General features: G+C 37.9%; 1 protein-coding gene across 6 annotated transcripts in view; it reads right to left on the minus strand.

Moving 5' to 3' along the window:
* Positions 1-19,270, minus strand: part of RMDN2 (regulator of microtubule dynamics 2) — a 132,393-nt gene that overhangs the window by 100,243 nt on the left and 12,880 nt on the right. For 2 of the 6 annotated variants that reach the window (XM_030799553.1, XM_030799552.1), the window contains exons 1-2: positions 8,870-8,886; positions 7,269-8,237 (exon numbers count right to left, since the gene is read on the minus strand). The exons of 3 other annotated variants lie outside the window; for them this stretch is intronic. In XM_030799553.1, coding sequence (XP_030655413.1) covers positions 7,269-8,237; positions 8,870-8,886 — 986 coding nt within the window. Of the gene's footprint in view, positions 1-7,268; positions 8,238-8,869; positions 9,003-19,270 lie in introns of those variants that run through there. One more of the 6 variants, XM_012501521.2, reaches the window with a different exon arrangement.

Consider the following 19,270-nt stretch of genomic DNA (forward strand, 5'->3'; position numbering starts at 1 on the left):
ATCAGAGAGTACTATAAACACCTCTATGCAAATAAACTAGAAAATCTACAAGAAATGGATAAATTCCTGGACACACACAACCTCCCAAGACTAAACCAGAAAGAAGTCAAATCCCTGAATAGACCAATAACAAGTTCTGAAATTGAGGCAGTTATTAATAGCTACCAACCATAAAAAGCCCAGGTCCAGACGGATTCACAGCTGAATTCTACCAGAAGTACAAAGAGGAGTTGGTACCATTCCTTCTGAAACTATTCCAAACAACAGAAAAAGAGGAACTTCTCCCTAACTCATTTTATGAGGCCAGCATCATCCTGATACCAAAACCTGGCAGAGACACACACAAAAAAGAAAATTTCAGGCCAATATCCCTGACGAAGATTGATGCAAAAATCCTCAATAAAATACTGGCAAACCAAATCCAGCAGCACATCAAATAGCTATCCACCACGATCAAGTCAGCTTCATCCCAAGGATGCGAGGCTGGTTCAACACATGCAAATCAATAAACATAATCCATCACATAAACAGAATCAATGACAAATGAGACCAATGAGATAATCTATTGATTATCTCAATAGATGCAGAAAAGGCCTTCGATAAAATTCAACACAGCTTCATGCTAAAAACACTCAATAAACTAGGTATTGAGGGAACATATCTGAAAATAATAAGAGCTATTTATGACAAACCCACAGCCAATATCATACTGAATGGGCAAAATCTGGAAGCATTCCCTTTGAAACCCAGCACAAGACAAGGATGCCCTCCCTCACCACTCCCATTCAACACAGTATTGGAAGTTCTGGCCAGGGCAATCAGGCAAGATAAATAAATAAGGAGTACTCAAATACAAAGAGAGGAAGTCAAATTGTCTCTGTTTGCAGATATCATAATAGTATATTTAGAAAATCCTATCATCTCAACCCAAAAACTCCTTAAGCTGATAAGCAACTTCAGCAAAATCTCAGGATAAAAAATAAATGTGCAAAAATCACAAGCATTCCTATAAACCAATAATAGAGAGCTAAATCATAAGTGAACTCCCATACACAATTGCCACAAATAGAATAAAATACCTAGGAATACAACTTAGAGGGGATGTGAAGGACTTCTTCAAGAAGAACTATGAACCACTTCTCAAGGAAATAAGAGAGTACACAAACAAACGGAAAAACATTCCATACTCATGGATAGGAAGAATCAATATTGTGAAAATGGCCATACTGCCCCAAATAATTTATAGATTCAATGCTATTCCCATCAAGCTACCATTGACTTTCTTCACAGAATTAGAAAAAACTACTTTAAATTTCATATGAAACCAAAAAAGAGCCCATATAGTCAAGACAATCCTAAACAAAAAGAACAAAGCTGGTGGCATCACACTACCTGACTTCAAACTATACTACAAGGCTACAGTAACCAAAACAGCATGGTACTGATACCAAAACAGATATATAGACCAATGGAATAGAACAGAGGCCTCAGAAATAACACCACACATCTACAACCATCTGATCTTTGACAAACCTGACAAAAACAAGCAAGGGGAAAGGATTCCCTATTTAATAAATGGTATTGGGAAAACTGGCTAGCCATATGCAGAAAACTGAAACTGGACCCCTTCCTTACACCTTATACAAAAATCAACTCAAGAAGGATCAAAGACTTAAATGTTTAAACCTAAAGCCATAAAAACCCTAGAAAAAAACCTAGGTAATACCATTCAGGACATAGGCATGGACAAAGACTTCATGACTAAAACACCAAAAGCAATTGCAACAAAAGTAAAAATAGACAAATTGGATCTAATTAAACTACAGAGCTTCTGCACAGTAAAAGAAACTATCATCAGAGTGAACAGGCAACCTACAGAATGGGAGAAAATTTCTGCACTCTATCCATCTGACAAAGGGCTAATATCAAGAATCTACAAGGAACTTAAATAAATTTACAAGAAAAAACCAAACAACCCTATCAAAAAGTGGGTGAAGGATACGAACAGACACTTCTTAAAAGTAGCCAACAAACATATGAAGAAAAGCTCATCATCACTGGTCATTAGAGAAATGCAAATCAAAACCACAATGAGATACCACCTCATGCCAGTTAGAATGGCGATAATTAAAAAGTCAGAAACAACAGATGCTGGAGAGGATGTGGAGAAATAGGAAAGCTTTTACACTGTTGGTAGGAGTGTAAATTAGTTCAACCATTGTGGAAGACAGTGTGGCAATTCCTCAAGGATCTAGAACTAGAAATACCATTTGACCCAGCAATCCCATTAATGGGATATATACCCAAAGGATTATAAATCATTCTACTATAAAGATACATGCACCTGTATGTTTATTACAGCACTATTCACAACAGCAAAGACTTGGAACCAACTCAAATGCCCATGAGTGATAGACTGGATAAAGAAAATGTGGCACATAGACACCATGGAATACTATGCAAACATAAAAAAGAATGAGTTCATGTCCTTTGCAGGGACATGGATGAAGCTGGAAACCACCATTCTCAGCAAACTAGCACAGGAACAGAAAACCAAACACTGCATATTCTCACTCATAAGTGGGAGTTGAACAATGAGAACACATGGACATAGGGAGGGGAACATCACACACTGGGGGCTGTCAGGGGTGGGGAGCAAGGGAAGGGGTAGCATTAGGACAAATACGTAACATAGATGATGGGTTGATGGGTGCAGCAAACCACCATGGCCCATGTCTACCTATGTAACAAACCTGCACATCTGCACACGTATCCCAGAACTTAAAGTATAATAAAAAATAAAAACGAAGAAAATAAAGAAGGAAATGTCCCGAATCAACAACCTAAACCGAAATATTAAGAAACTAGACAAAGAACAAACTAACCCCAAAGCTAGCAGAAGAGAGGAATAAGAGAGATTAAATCAGAAATAAACATATTAGAGAATAGAAAAACAATAGAGGAAATCAATGAAACCAAGTTTGTCCTTCAGAATGATCAACAAAATTGATAAACCTTTAGCTGGACTACAAAAAAAGGAGACTAAATAAATACAATCAGAAATGAAATAGGGGACATTACTGATTTTATAGAAATAAAAAGGATTATAAGAGTAATATGAAGAATTGTATGCCAGCAAATTGATTAACCTAGATGTAATGAAAAAATTCCTGGAAACACACAAACTACTAAGTCTGAATCAGGAATAAACAGAAAAACTGAATAGATCTATAACTAGTAAAAAGTAATTAAAAACCTCCCAAAAAGTGAAAGCCCAAATATTTGGTGGCATTTGACAGTGATGTCATACAACTTGAAGAACATCTGAAGAACAATTAACAGCAGTCTTCCTCAAACTCTTCCAAAACACTGAAGAGGAAGAAACACTTCCAAGCTCATTCTGTGAGGTCAGCATTACCCTGATATCAAAGCTAGACAAAGACACTACCAGTAAATAAAACTAAAGACCTGATCCCTGATGAATACTGACAAAAACGTTCTCAATGAAATACCAGCAAACAGAATTCAACAACCCATTAGAAGGATTATACATCACAACCAGATGGAATTTATTCCAGGAATGCAAGGAAGTTCAATGTAAAAATCAGCCAATGTAATATACCTGTATTAGTCTGTTTTTATGCTGCTGACAAAGACATACCCGAGACTGGGAAGAAAAAAGAGGTTTAACTGGACTTACAGTTTTACATAGCTGGGGAGGCCTCAGAATCATGGCAGGAGGTGAAAGACACTTCTTATATGGTGGCGGCAAGAGAAAATGAGGAAGAAGCAAAAGTGGAAACTCCTGATAACTCCATCAGATCTCTTGAGACTTATTCATTATCACAAGAATTGCACAGGAAAGATCGGCCCCCATGATTCAATTACCTCCCCCCTGGGTCCCTCCCACAACATGTGGGAATTCTGGGAGATACAATTCAAGTTGAGATTTGGGTGGGCACACAGCCAAACCGTATCAATACCACATAAACAAAATGAAGGGAAAAACAACCCATAATCATCTCCATTGATGCAGAAAAAGCATTTGACAAAATTTGTCACCTTTTTATGATAAAAACACTCAAAAAACTAGGAATAAAAATTAACTGCTTTGACATATTAAAGACCATATATGAAAAGTCCACAGCTAACATCATATTCAATGGTGGAAGGCTGAAAGCTTTCTTAATTAAGATTAGGAACAAGACAAGGGTGCTCTTTATCACTTCTATTCAACATAGTACTAAAAGTCCTAGCCAGTGCAACTAGGCAAGATGATGAAATAAAGGCATCCAAATTAGAAAGGAAGAAGCAAAATGATCCTCTGATCACAGACAACACAATCTTTAGGTAAGAAAAAAACCCTAAATATTTCACACACATACACAAAATAAGAATTAATAAAATTCAGCAAAGTTGCAGGATAGAAAATCAACATAGAAAAATCAGGTGTATTTCTATGCATTAACAATGAGCTATCTGGAAAGAATTATAAAAATAATTTCACTTATAACTGCATCAAAAGTGTAAAATACTTAGAAACAAACTTAACTAAGGAGATGAAAAACCTACACTGAAAACTACAAAACATTGTTGAAAGAATTTAAATAAGATACAAATAGAAAGACATCCCATGTTTGTGGATTTGAAAGTTTATAATGTTAAGATGTCAATCCTACCCCAAATAATCTACAGATGCAATGCAATCCCTCTGAAAATCCCAATGATATTTTTTGTAGAAATAGAAAAATCTATCCTGAAATTCATTTGGAATTCCAAGACACCCCAAATGGCCAAAATAATCTTGAAAAATAAAAACAAAGTTGGAGGTCTCACACCTCCTGATTTTCAAACTTACTACAAAGCTACAGTAACCAAAACAGTATGGTACAGTGTGGTGTAAAGACAGATGTATAGGCTGGTGAAAGAAAATGAAAAGCCCAGAAGTCAACCACACATATATGATCACATGACTTTTGACAAAGGTTCCAAGACCATTCAATGGAGAAAGGGTAATCTCTTCAACAAATGGTGTTGAGAAAACTGGATATCCACATATAAAAGAATGAAGTAAGACCATTACTTAACATCACACACAAAAATTAATTCAAAATGCATCAAAGACCTAAATATAAAACCTAAAGCTATAAAACTCTTAAAAGAAAACATAATGCAAAAGCTTCACAACAGTGGATTTGGCAATGATTTATTGGATATGGCACTAAAAGCATTGGCAATAAAAGAAAAAATTGATAAACTAGACTACCTCAAAACCTAAAACTTCTATGGATCAAAGGACGTAATCAACAGAGTAAAAAGGCAACCCACACATTGGGAGAAAATATTTGCAAATTATATCTTTTTTAAAGGGTTAATACCCAAAATATATAAAGAACTCCTACAAATCAACAAAAAAACAAACAATTTGATTTTAAAAAAAGGGTCAAGGGACTTGAATTGGCATTTCTCCAAAGAAGATATACAAATGGGCAGCAGTCACACGAAAAGATGTTCAATGTCACTAATCATTAGGGATATTCAAATAAAAACCACAACGAGATACCACCTCATACCCATTAGGATGGCTACTATAACAAAAAACAAAACAAAATAATAAGTGTTGGCAAGGTAGTGGAGAAACTGGAATCCTTCTACACTCTTGGTGCAAATGTAAAATGGTGCAGTCACTATGGAAAACAATATGGTAGTTCCTCAAAAAATTAAAATATAATTACCCTATGATCCAATAATTCCACTTCTGGATATATACTCAAAAGAATTGAAAGCAAGTTTTCGAACAGATAGTTGATGCACGTGTTCATAGATAGTGCATTATTCACAATAGTTAAACATGGAAGTGACCCAAATTGTCCACTGATGGATAAAGGCTATGCAAAATGTGATATATACATACAGTGGAATATTATTCAGCTTTAAAAAGGAAGGACATTCTGACATATGCTGTAACACGGATGAACCTTGAGGACATTATATACTATGCTAAGTGAAATAAGCTGGTCACAAAATACCATACGATTCCACTTATATGAGGTACTTGGAGTAGCCAAAATCATAGACATAGAGTGATGGTTGACAAGGGCTAGGGAGAGAGAGGAGTAGAGAGTTCTTATTTAATGGGTGGAGAGTTTCAGTTTTGCAAGATGAAAAGAGTTGTGGAAATGGATGGCGGTGATGGCTGTACAACAATGTGAATGTACTTAATGTCACTGAAACACACATTTTAAAATGGTTAAGATGGTAAATTTTATGTTATATTTATCATAATTTTTAAAAATTAAAATCAAAAGACAATTTTTTAAAGACACATGCTAAGAAGAAGAGAAAACCACAAAAGTAAAAATAACATCTTAGCCCCATGATATAAATTTGGGGGACATTTTATTAGGATAATTAGAAATAATGCAAATTCTTTTCCTCTACAAAATCTAATTGTATTCTAACTTAAATGTTTTCAATTGCTTACATGCATTTTTATTCATTAGCTACTTTGATAAATACTTTATAATAGTCTTTGTTAATACAATGGGAAAAAAATGAAAAACATTCATTTTTAAAAATAAAATTTTGGGAGTCTAATATACATACTTTTTCCTGATTTCAGAATTCCTTGAATGCCCAGATTTGCACATACATGAATGTGTATTAAAATTACTTAGTTAAAATATCTGGTTTCTAAATATTCTACATATTCCACTATAATATTTTAAACTTCTAATTTGATTCTTGTGTTAATAAAAACATTATCTGTCAGTGGAACATCGGGCATGAGAAATATAGCTAGCAAGGCTGATATATATGAAAATGTGTGAATTGATGAATATAGCTCTAGAGATTATATAAGAACACTATTTCCAATGATTAGAGTATGATAAAAGGGGATACCAAACTCTCAAAGAATGTATTACTTTTAGAAAGTCCACACATCAAGGCTTGATGTTATTTTCAGACCACAAAAGTATTATAATAGTTACTCAGAAATCTGAGATTAGCCCATCTTTAAGCAGTAAATTTGAAAAAAGCTTGAAACAAAATCATCTTTGACTTCCATACTCCAATAACATCAGTAAACTAACTTTCAAAACTACAGCAATTAAATTTATACTGCAATGTAGGAATCTTTTTCAGAAAATGCAGTGAAGCTTGGTGAGGAAAGGGGAGTTATGAGAAATGAATTCTACAGACTGAAAGTGACTGGTGGGAAAACTATTTGAGGTGCCCTTCTAAGAGAGGGTAAAGTCTGAGGTGACCTTATTTTAGGAATTTCAATAGGTGAAGATCTGTCTTCATCTTGAAACAAGACAGCAAAGTCTTCATCTTCAAACGGGCCTGAAGTTAATTCGCTTTGAGGTGGGATAAAGCAACCAGAATTTTTATTAGATGAAGAAAATCCAGCTTTATGGAGGAATGGGAAAGTTCCACTTTGAGAGGGATGCTGTGGAATCATGATTGGAGAATGATCTGTGCTGTAACTTTCAGTACCAGGATGAAGGAAATCTTTTAAATCTTTACATAATTGGCCCCTTTGTTGAATATCAGTGGCAATTCCATTTTGTTGATCGGGAGAGGAAATATCACTTGCAAGAGAAAAGAAGGATGATGTGCTTTGTTGATAGGAGGCTGTATCAATAGTGTTCCCAAAGGCTGGAGAAGTAGCATTTGTTTCAAAATTCTTAAAATTTTTAGTGTTATATTCAGGAGCAGAGATGGTTATATGTTTTTTAGCATCAGTATTACTTGAAGTTTTAGAAAAGATTTCAATTTCATTTAGATTAAACACATTCTGGCCACTTGCTTGAGGATCAAAAAAATTGGCACTGTTGTAATAGGAAACTATACTTAGTTTACGGGATGAGAAACGTCTTCTGTGGGACATAAAGCTACCAAAATGGTCTGAGGAAGATTTTAAATCAGTGAAGCTTGTGTCTTCTTCAGAATCAAAGTTAGCTCTACTTCGTTGCCAGTAAGGGGAAGCATTTCTTTTTTGAAATCCAACAAATAAAGAACATCTTCTTTCAGAGAAAGATGGACTTGATACAGATAATAACCTTCTACTTGCTTTGGCTGAATTGACTTTACGTGTTACAGGGGAGTAAGATGTTTTATGACCATGAGATATACTTGGTTGTGAAATAGAAGAGGCTCCACGATGCTGGGCGTCTGTACTAACTTGATCTTCTGGAGAACATCGTTGGAAGCTCTGGTCCTCTTTGCAGCAGCTAGAGTGAGAAAAGGGTCAAATGAGGAAAAAAAATAGGGAGCAGAGTGGAGACCTGCCAAGCCTCCTGAAGAATAATATCCACCTTTTGGTGTCCACCAATTGGTATTGTTTCCATACTAATATGGAAACAGCAAGGAATAAGAATAGGGGAGCTTAAGTTAATGGTCACATAGATGTACCCAAACGTATGCATGAGTCTAAAAGGTTATCTCTACCTACACAGTACCTACCCACGCTATTAAACCTTGGGAAGAGAAGTTGAAAAAATCAGGGAAGCAGGTGAAAGAAAGATCAGGGGAAACATATGCAAGGATACCAGAACAAAAAGATTCCCAAAGAAAAAGATAGAACTGGTTTTAAAGGTAATAAACCACAATATCTGTTGGAGACTACTAACTACTGTATTTAAAGGAGTTAAGGAGAATAAACTTATATTCTGTTGACTAATTGTATTTTAAAATATTAATCATGGATGAAGCACAACCTCTCTGGGGAGAATGTTTCAAGTGAATATCCGGACAGTCCAGGATATCCAGTTATTATGGGAAACAAAGGAGAGCACTAAAACTTGGTTTATGAATATTTTCAATGTTCTTTTAGCACATGTTGAAGTTTTTTTCTAAGGCTTACCATAAGCACTTTCCCATTGTGAATTTAATCCAAAGTAAGTCTCTCCCTTCCCTTCTAGGCCATCATCCTTAAGCCATAAAATGCCCTGTATAGGTGGAACAGGTCAGAAGACTGAATGCTCAAGGTGCATGTGGAGTTAACATGGCAATAACAGAATGTGATGACAGCAGACTCTAGAATCTCACGACATCAGTTTATATTAGAACTGTTCTGTAGCTCACCTTTCTCCGAAGCTGGAATTCACATGGCTGTGGAATGTGTTTCTACCTTCACTGTTCGAGGAGTCATCCAACAAATCCAGGGGTGGGAAAACAGCTGGATGAGGACAATAACATATATGACACCTGTACAATCCTTTACCTTGGACCATCTCTCTCACCAGCTGCCTTCCACACCCCTGTCCTGCTAACTCCTTCTTTCACTTGAACATTCTTTGCCTCAGATTTTTGCATCCTTCAGTGATATGGAAAAGCAACTGTTAGAGACTTTGGCCTAAAGATACATTGAGAAGGGAAAAAAAGTTTAATAAGTAGCAAATGTCATTGCCACCACAAAGGAAACAAGCCTCGTCCACCTTGGCAGTAAAGTATGCCATCTGACTGCTTGGGCCATTTGCACAGATTATGGGGATATGCTGTGGCACCATTTATTACTCCTCAGAACAACTGACACTCACCTAAACGCAAGGTTAATAGAGTTATTAGAAAAGAAACACTGTCCTTTCTTATCTAAACCAATTTGGGATACTGTCCCCATAACAGGTATATGTGTATGTGTATAACTACCTATGACATGAAACACCCCCTCAAATACTTTTATTTACTGTGCAATTTCCTGATCCTAAATACTACTACCACCTCTAGCGTTTGCTCCCTTCCTAACACCCCACTGCAGGAAACCCTTGAACAAATTCCTTTTAAGAGACCCAAAGCTCTCTAATGTTCACCATACAATGGTCGGATTTGTAATTTGATTTTAGTTTACACATAAACTAATAAAGTAATCTCTTACTGTATCACGGATGCTGGCAGAAGACATGAGATTCCTGGGTTAGAGACAGAAGACTTATGTTACTTACAGCACAGCAAAGCAGCATGATCACCAGGACATTTACATTGGTTTTCCTTTGTCCCACATTGCCACAGGGCCAATGCAGAGGGCCCAAGGACACTTGCATTCACAGTGGATTGTGTTACAGGAAAGAATGCTGAGCTTAGATGATCTACCTTAGATGACCTGCCACTTCTACAGCAAATAGTAACCAAATCTGCTAAACCTGCTCTTGGTCCTGAAGGGAAACAGTAACTCATTCTTCAAGGTTGCTCACCAGAACCCTGAAAAATGGCCCACATAAAGAATGATCAGGGCCTTACATGTGTGGCTCATGTAGCAAGATGTCTGGGAGCACAAGAAGCCCAAGGGGGACTGTCTATCTCTGTAGCAATCTATTACATTTTCCCTCTCTTGTGAGATTACTGTCTTTTGTTCCTAAACCACACTAAGGTCTGATTGTCATTTTCCAAAAGGATCTCTTCTGCATATTGCAAGAACAGAATATGTAATGCTTATAAAGTTTCTATAAGAAATTTTTCTTTGAAAAATTGGGCCAGCTTGTTGTTTAACATTCCTACCAATAGCCTCTAAAAGAAGCATCTGCTCACTGAGCTACCCCAAAGGAAATAATTATTTGTAACTAAATCTCAACACTGCCAATCACTGCTGCTCAGTCGAGGTAATAAAGAGGTCACATCACTCCCACGACCCTATTCAAGCAAATCTATGATTATGCAGACACAAAAAACGGTGTTTGGGTGTGTGTGCATTTGGGGGATGAGGAAGAAGATCCAGATCTGCTCAGACATCAGAAAAGAAATCTCATACCAGTACAGGTAATATCTAGAAGCTGTTTAATATTGTTCTAGGTGAAGAACTTACCTGACCCTCTAAATGTCCACAAATTGCCTCCTTTTGGCTTTTTAAGAGAACCAAAATTAGACTTAGCTCAAAAGCAAATAGTAACCCCTTATAATGACAAGCATCTAAAACATGTTCGTCCTTCAATTCATTCCCAATTCTCTTTATTATCAATTCCATGACCCCAGGTACCTTCTGCTTTTATCATGCCCTATGGCCACCCAACCCTCCTCCTTTTCTACAACAGCCACTCTATTCTCACCAAGGTCAATATTCCATCATTATACTCACTGTGCCCAATGAACCTTTTGTTTATCTGTAACCATAATTACCACTCATTAAAACAAAAATTTCATCATGATTGCTCAGGTGGATGTTAGCAAATCTTCTAGAACAAAGCTTCTCAAATGTTAGGGTGTATAAGAGTCATCCACAGAGCTTGTTAAAATGCAGATTCCTGAGCACTGCTCCCAGACATTCTGATTTGCTAGGTCCGGGGTATGTCCTGAGAACATGCATTTCCCACACTCTCGCAGGCAAGATGGTATGCTGATGTTGCTGGTCCACGGACCACAGTTTGAGTAGCTCTGTTCCAGAACATATGGGTCATGACGACCCCCAGAGTCAAGGCAGAAGCATCTTCTGAGGTACCTCACAGCAGCTGCCTATCTAAGCTGGAGTCTAGAAAAGACAGTGAACAATACCAGGACTGAATGTCCCCCTCCTGGTACCTAGATGACAAGTCTCTTCAGAGAATCTATATTACACACGGGGAGAAGTAGGAGGCACAAGGGGAGAACCCTGACTGGGACTGAATCCTTAACACAAAGAACATGCCCCAAACTAAAAATTGACTGAGTTAACTTGAATTGACAAATTTAGGTTTTTCCACATTATTCAAAACAAATATTGTGAAGTACTCTGAATTCAGCTATTGAAAAATGTGTATCTTTAGCTGATCTGAGTGTAGTATTATTCCTCAATAATAATATAAACTATTCAATTCATTACATTAATTTAGTTGTTTTTATAGTTTATCAAATGTGCCTGATTGTGGACAGTAACAACAATATTCATTTTTAAGTTAGCACCAGGTTAACTGTTGTATTTCCTTTCATTACAACATTAAACTCTCCACGTAAGTTCCCTGTTTGTAGTTTGTTACTGAGATGACATGACTGTCTGTATGTGACTTGTGAGGCAGAAAAAGTATGGTTTTTTTTTATGAATTTAGCAAAAATATTGGTTATTTTATACATATTAAATTTCTATGTTATAGAAATTCTACTTTCAGAATTTTCTCATCCATATATTATTTTGAGAGAAAGAAGTTTATTAAAATTAATTCACTGAATAACTCAGAAACAGAAAGTCAAATACCACATATTCTCATTCATAAGTGGGAACTAAATAATGTGTACACATGGACATTGAACATGGAATAATAGACAGTGGAGACTTCTCGGGAGGGTGGGAGGAGGTGAGGGATGATCTACCTTAGATGACCTTGGGCCAGCTTGTACAGGTACAAGTACACTATTTGGGTGATAGTTACACTAGCTCATACTTTGCAAAATAGCCATGTAACAAAACTGCATTTTTACCCTCTAAATCTACGAAAATCAAAATTAAAAACCTAATTTCAAAAAATAAAATAAATTCACTAGACAGTAGTTACTAAAGGCATTGTAGTCAAGAATCTAGAACAGGACACAGTCAAAGGTTTGAAATGATGCAAAAACAAGCTGGATGTAGTTTTGAAACAATGAAAACTATAAGGTCAACAAGTACATATGCATTCTAGCAACATTAGATAATTTGTTTTCTTCTCTATACTCTCCACATCCTCAGCCTTTTGCCTCTCTATCAAGCTCACCCTAAAAATCCCCAAATCTGGATCAATTCAATCACCAGGGTTCTTACTCTCATATATGAAATGGCAATAACTATTGAAAAAAAGAATCATCCAACAGTGAAGACTGGTATATAGTCTTGAATCTCAAATGGGGCAACCACCTCCTGGGTAATCCTTATTAATGTTTCTAGTTAATTCCCTCTTCTACTCTCCACACCTGCTCTTCCAAACTTTCTTCCTTCACATGTTCATTCATCATTAATACAAATACTTCATGATAATGTATCATGTGCTAAATGATAAAGTGTGCAAAGCACTGGGAACACCACAGTAAACACATTAGTGCAGACTCTTAAGGAGGTCAAAGACCTAAGACATGTAAATTGATAGAGGACAGGAGAGGGGTAGTATAGGGAAGAGAAAAATAAAGCATCTTACCTTTCTTCCTCAAATGTGCCAGTGTCCATTCACCTCTACCCTAACAGATGGCCTACAGTCCACCCTCCCTGAAAAAACTAAAGTTATAAGGCAGGAACTCTTTCAACTTCCAACCCCTACGCCCCCAACCCCTACACCCACAAAGGTATCTACTTTCTATTTCATAGAGTCAGAAACACCATCAATTGTAAGAAAGAAAAAATTGTTGCCAATAAAATTATGATTCAGTTCTATAATGCTATTAATTGATGGTAAGATATATCTTGATTTATGAGACTTAAAATGTTAAAAATGTTCATCTTAGAATTAATGAAATACAGTATGTTGAACCCACCTGTGCCTTCTTAGTTAGGTTAGGCTTAAAAAGGTATTCAAATGGAATTGAGGTGAGTTTTATACATGACCTTGAGAGGTCAAGTCTGAATCCAGCAGGTATTTCATATACACCTTCACCTTATTCCCCTTCCCTTTATCCCCTAGGATACTGTTTTTAGAGCATTCTGACACTGTGTACTTTCCTAAGTGGGGATGAGTAAGGCGAGAGGCAGTGCAGCAGAGTGGTAAAGTGTATAGACTCTATCCCTTACCAGTAAGTTGCCTAATGTTTCCTAGACTCCACTGCCTTGTGTCTAAAACCTCAGAGTTAATGTGTATATTAAATGAGATAATAAATATAAAACATTTAGGACAGGATCTGGAAAAAATTATAGATGGAGTTGACTTCCATTTTCTTCTGTAATACCTGTGTAGTCACAGAACTGGGGTCTTTTTCTTTCCCTTATCTGTAATTTTGATTTTGTATATATTGTATCTATTTGTACTAGGCATTAGAGACTTGTAGAAATCTAAGTATTACTCTTGGTGCCAAGGTATTGGGGTACCCAGATTCATTTGTAGACGTGCTGGTAGAGTGAATAGATGTTGGACACTTCAAGTTTTGAAGAAGGCACAGGAAGATCACTAGATGAGGCTTCTGAAGACAAATGTGTCCAAATTGGAATCCATGACCAATAGCACGTAAGCTCTAAGAGTGCAAGGGCTTTGTTACCACTGTACTCATCTACAAGAGTTCATAGTGGCTGCTCAGAAAACATTTGTTTTAGAAATGAATGAATCTGCAAATGTGTTCTTTCTGTCTTAAGAATCTATTGGTTATTATATTTATAGATTTAATGGTAACAGGGACAATGATTAGGAAAATAACAAAATGTAGAGAAGAGCTTAACCTTTTCAAGCTAGTACTTACTCCTTTACTAGGGGCAGCAATGCTACTTTATATTGTCAGTTTCCATGTTACCAGATACTATCTTGAGCTTAATAAAGTTTCCCAAGAGTCTGCAAGTGATGCCATTCTTTCTTCGACATGTTATCCCAATACCTAAGGTGTACTGCTGCTAAAAAGGTCAGGTGACACCTTGTTTCATGGGTTATTTCCTTTGTTTTGTTTTTGATATTTTTTTAAAAGGCCCTTTTCCTGCATCTTTACTCTTGCCCTCTGTATTGGCTTCTTCCTTATGGCCCAGAAATATGCTCAAGTATCTCTCAGGTGAAAACAAAAACAAAAAGTGAAACATAAAATATATGTTCCCTGAACCTGATACCCCTTCTTAATTACACATCCTCCTTCCATCTAAAGTCAAGTTCCTTGAAATAAGCGTCTACCCTTCTGGTGTCCACATCTTTACCTCTTTCATTTGTCCAGGCCTAGATCAGGTTTCTGTACTTATCACTACCCAGCAACTTCTCCTGCAAAGCTTCTCAGTAAGTGACCTCCTAAGTCTCAAATCTGGTAAACACAGTTCAGTCCCTATTTTACTTGACCAAACACATTAGAAGTGAAAGGCTACTGTTAAATGTATTTTTCTAGTTCAGAGGTTGGCAAACTATACCCTGTGGGCCTAATCTACCAGCCACCTGTTTTTGTAAATAAAGTTTTATTGGAATGCAGCCATACTCATACTGCCTATGGCTGCTTTCACACTACAATGGCAGAGTTTTGAGATGGAGACTGTATGGTCCTCAGAGCCTAAAAATCTTTTTTTTTTTTTTGAGATTGGTTTTTTTTTTTTAAATTGTGTTTTCAATGAGAAATACATCACCTGTGTATAAAATAACTCCTGAAAAATCCAAGCAGTACAGATACTATAAAACTAAAGCAAACTCCAGTTATGAGACACTACATACATCATGCAAAAACAACAGCCTCATCTCCAGGTTATGAAAACTAAAACTAAAAAGTCACTACATGGAAAAGGTCCAAGTTTTCAGCTTGGCAAAACTTGGGTGGTGCAGTTACACAAAACGTTTGATAAATGGAATTGTTTTCCCCTATGTGTAAACAAAATGACAAGACTAAATCTGTGCCTGGTAATTTCAATCTAACTCTGAAGTTGCACAAAATACGCAGACATCTTATACACTTCACCTGTTAGCATGACCATATGACCATCTTTTTTTCTTAGGTGGTGGGGGAGGGGCAAAGTGACTGTGCAGAGCAAAGATATTGTATATCTTTATAATGTCTAATACTGTATATTAGACATTATAAAGTCACGGTGAAAAAAGCCTCAATTAACGCATAGCCTAAGGGGGAAAAGACTACACTCCAACTTCGCAAAGTTAATTTAGAAGGACAGGGGAAGAGTTTAACTGCAGTTTAACATGAAAAATGCATATATAATAGAAGGGAGCGCAATGAAGGATTCATGAAATATACAGCCTAAAATTCTTACAGAAAAAGTTTGCCAATTCCTGTTCTAGTACATTTAATACATCTGATCATTTCCTTCTAATTTATAAAACAATTCATTTTTTAAAAGAATTTATTTTAGACATAATGCAAAGCAACTTTATTATCTCAACTTTCATTAGCATCTAAAACAACATGAGACATGCATTATTAACCACATTTTAAGATAAATAAATTGAGGTTTGGAGAAGTGAAGTTACATGGTTAAAGGCTGAACCAGGATTCCTGCTTGGGTCAGAATGATTCTAAAACCTGTGGCTTTTTACCACTATTCTGAAAATCTTGTCCTCTCTTGGTTTCTGTGACACCTTTGTCCTCTGGTTCCTGCTCACTGCTTTGACCAGTCATCTGTCTTCTTTTTCAGGCTTATCCATCTCTGTCCTCTCCTTCAGTACTGGTTCCAGAAAGCTCTGTACTCCACTCTCTTCTCTCTTCCCATGCTACACATTGTGCTTGAGCAATGGCATCCGTTCCCACAGCATCCAGCTTCATAAACATATTAGTGGGATGCCCAGAACGTGAACAACTTTCCAGGGAGAAATGCTTCTCTCAGCGTTTAGCAGTTCCTTTCATGGGTGGCACGTGGATGGCTGCTCATGCTGGCAGTGGCTTCAATCTCTTAGCAAGTCCTGCCCAGGAAGGTCTAGCATCTGGCTGCAGGATAGAAAGATGCTTGGCACTTATTGCCTTTTTCTTGGCCTTTAGGGTTCTAGTTAATAGAACCCTAAAAGACCAAAAGCATCACTCTTTACCATCTTGCTAGATTTTCTTTTAAAAAATCTGTTTTACTTGTGAGACTTTGCTTTGTTCCCTGCTAGATCTCCAGAGTCCAGACAGTGCCTGCCACAGAGTAGACACTCACACTGAATAAATAAGGGGACTTCAATTGTTAATGTCAACTTTTCTTTTTTTAAAAGAAATTCATAGAAGAGGACTAAATGGCAAATGAATGGGAAAGTTCAATCTTACTGGTGTTCAGGGAAATACAAATTGAAAAATAATTAGTTACGATTTCATCTTCATCAGGTTGGCTAAAAATAAAAAGTCTGACAATATAAAAATTTGTATGGGAAGTAAGAATTCTCATATACTGCTCATAGGATGGTAACTTGGTGCACTTTAAGGAATAATTTAGTAATATATAATAATAACATAGTTAGTCTATAACTCGGGACTTCAAATGTATACTTTCAAGAAATTCTTCCACATATGCCTAAGGAATTATGACAGAAAGTGTTCAATAAAGCATTGTTTATAAGAGCAAAACACGAGGATTCCCAGGCAAGATGGTCGACCAGAAACACCTCCAGTCTGCAGCATCCAGTGAGACCAACACAGAAGGCGGGTGATTTCTGCATTTCCAACTGAGGTACCTGGTGCATCTCACTGGGACAGGTTAGACAATGGGTGCAGCCTATGGAGGGCGAGGTGAAGCCGGGTGGGGTTTCGCCTCACCCGGGAAGTACAAGGGGTTGGAGAATTCCCTCCCCTAGCCAAGAGGAGCTGTGAGGGACTTGCTGTGAGGGACAGAGATATCTGGCCCAGATACTAGACTTTTCCCACAGTCTTCACAACCCACAGACCAGGAGATTCCCTCAGGTGCCTATACCACAAGGGCCCAGGGTTTCAAGCACAAAACTGGGTGGCTGTTTGGGCAGATACCGAGCTAGCTGCAGAATTTTTTTTTTTTGTACCCCAGTGGCACCTGGAACACCAGTGAGACAGAACCATTCACTCCCCTGGAAAGGGGGCTGAAGCCAGGGAGCTAAGTGGCCTAGCTCAGCGGATCCCACCCCCACAGAGCCCAGCAAGCTAAGATCCACTGGCTGGAAATTCTCACTGACAGCACAGCAGTCTGAAGTCGACCTGGGATGCTCCAGCATGGTGGAGGAAGGAGCGTCCACCATTACTGAGGCGTGAGTAGGCAGTTTTCCCCACATGGTGTAAACAAAGCCACCAGGAAGTTCAGACTGAGTGGAGCCCACCGTAGCACTGCAAAGCGGCTGTAGCCAGACTGCCTCTCTAGATTTCTCCTCTCTGGGCAGGGCATCTCTGAAATAAAGGCGGTAGCCTCAGTCTGGGGCTTATACACAAAACTCCCATTTCCCTGGGACAGAGCACCTGGGGGAAGGGGCGGCTGTGGGTGCAGCTTCAGCAGACTTAAATATTCCTCTCCACCAGCTCTGAAGACAGCAGTGGATCTCCCAGCTCAGTGCTCAAACTCTGCTAAGGGACAGACTGCCTCCTCAAGTGGGTCCCTGACCCCTGTGCCTCCTGACAGGGAGACACCTCCCAGCAGGGGTCAACAGACAGCTCACACAGGAGAGCTCCTGTCAACATCTGGTGGGTACCCCTCTAGGACAAAGCTTCCAGAGGAAGGAGCAGGCAGCAATCTTTGCTGTTCTGCAGCCTTCACTGGTGATAACCAGGCAATCAGGGTCTAGAGTGGACTCCCAGCAAACTCCAGCAGACCTGCAGAAAAGGGGCCTGACTGTTAGAAGGAAAACTAACAAACAGAAAGCGATAGCATCAACATCAACAAAAAGGAAGACCACAAAAAAACTCCATCAGAAGGTCACCAACAACAAAGACCAAAGGCAAATAAATACATGAAGATGAGGAAAAACCAGTGCCAAAAGGCTGAAAATTCCAAAAACCAGAATGTGGCTTCTCCTCCTAAGGATCGCAACTCCTCGCCAGCAAGGGAACAAAACTGGACAGAGAATGAGTTTGACCAATTGACAGAAGTAGGCTTCAGAAGGTGGGTAATAACAAACTCCTCCAAGCTAAAGGAGCAAGCTCTAACCCAATGCGAGGAAACTAAGAACGTTGATAAAAGGTTAGAGAAATTGCTAATGAGAATAACAAGTTTAGAGAAGAACATAAATGACCATGACCTGATGGAGCTGAAAAACACAGCACAAGAACTTCCTGAAGCATACACAAGTATCAATAGCCAAACTGATCAAGTGGAAGAAAGGATATGAGAGATTGAAGATCAACTTAATGAAATAAAGCATGAAGACAAGATTAGAGAAAAAAAGAATGAAAAGGAATGAACAAAGCCTCCAAGAAACATGGGACTATCTGAAAAGACCAAACCTACGTTTGTTTGGTGTACCTGAAAGTGACAGGGAGAATGGAATCAGGTTGGAAAACACACTTCAGGATACTGTCCAGAAGAACTTCCCCAACATAGCAAGACAGGCCAACATTCGAATTCGGGAAATACAGAGAACACCACAAAGCTACTCCTCGAGAAGAGAAACCCCAAAACACATAATTGTCAGATTCACCATGGTTGAAATGAAGGAAAAAATATTAAGGACAGCCAGAGAGAAAGGTCAAGTTACCCACAAAGGGAAGCCCACCAGACTAACAGGAGATCTCTCTACAGAAACTCTACAAGCCAGAAGAGAGTGGGGGTAAATATTTAACATTCTTA

Source organism: Nomascus leucogenys, chromosome 19 (genome assembly GCF_006542625.1).
Source record: "Nomascus leucogenys isolate Asia chromosome 19, Asia_NLE_v1, whole genome shotgun sequence".
In the NCBI taxonomy this organism is placed as follows: Eukaryota; Metazoa; Chordata; class Mammalia; order Primates; family Hylobatidae; genus Nomascus; species Nomascus leucogenys.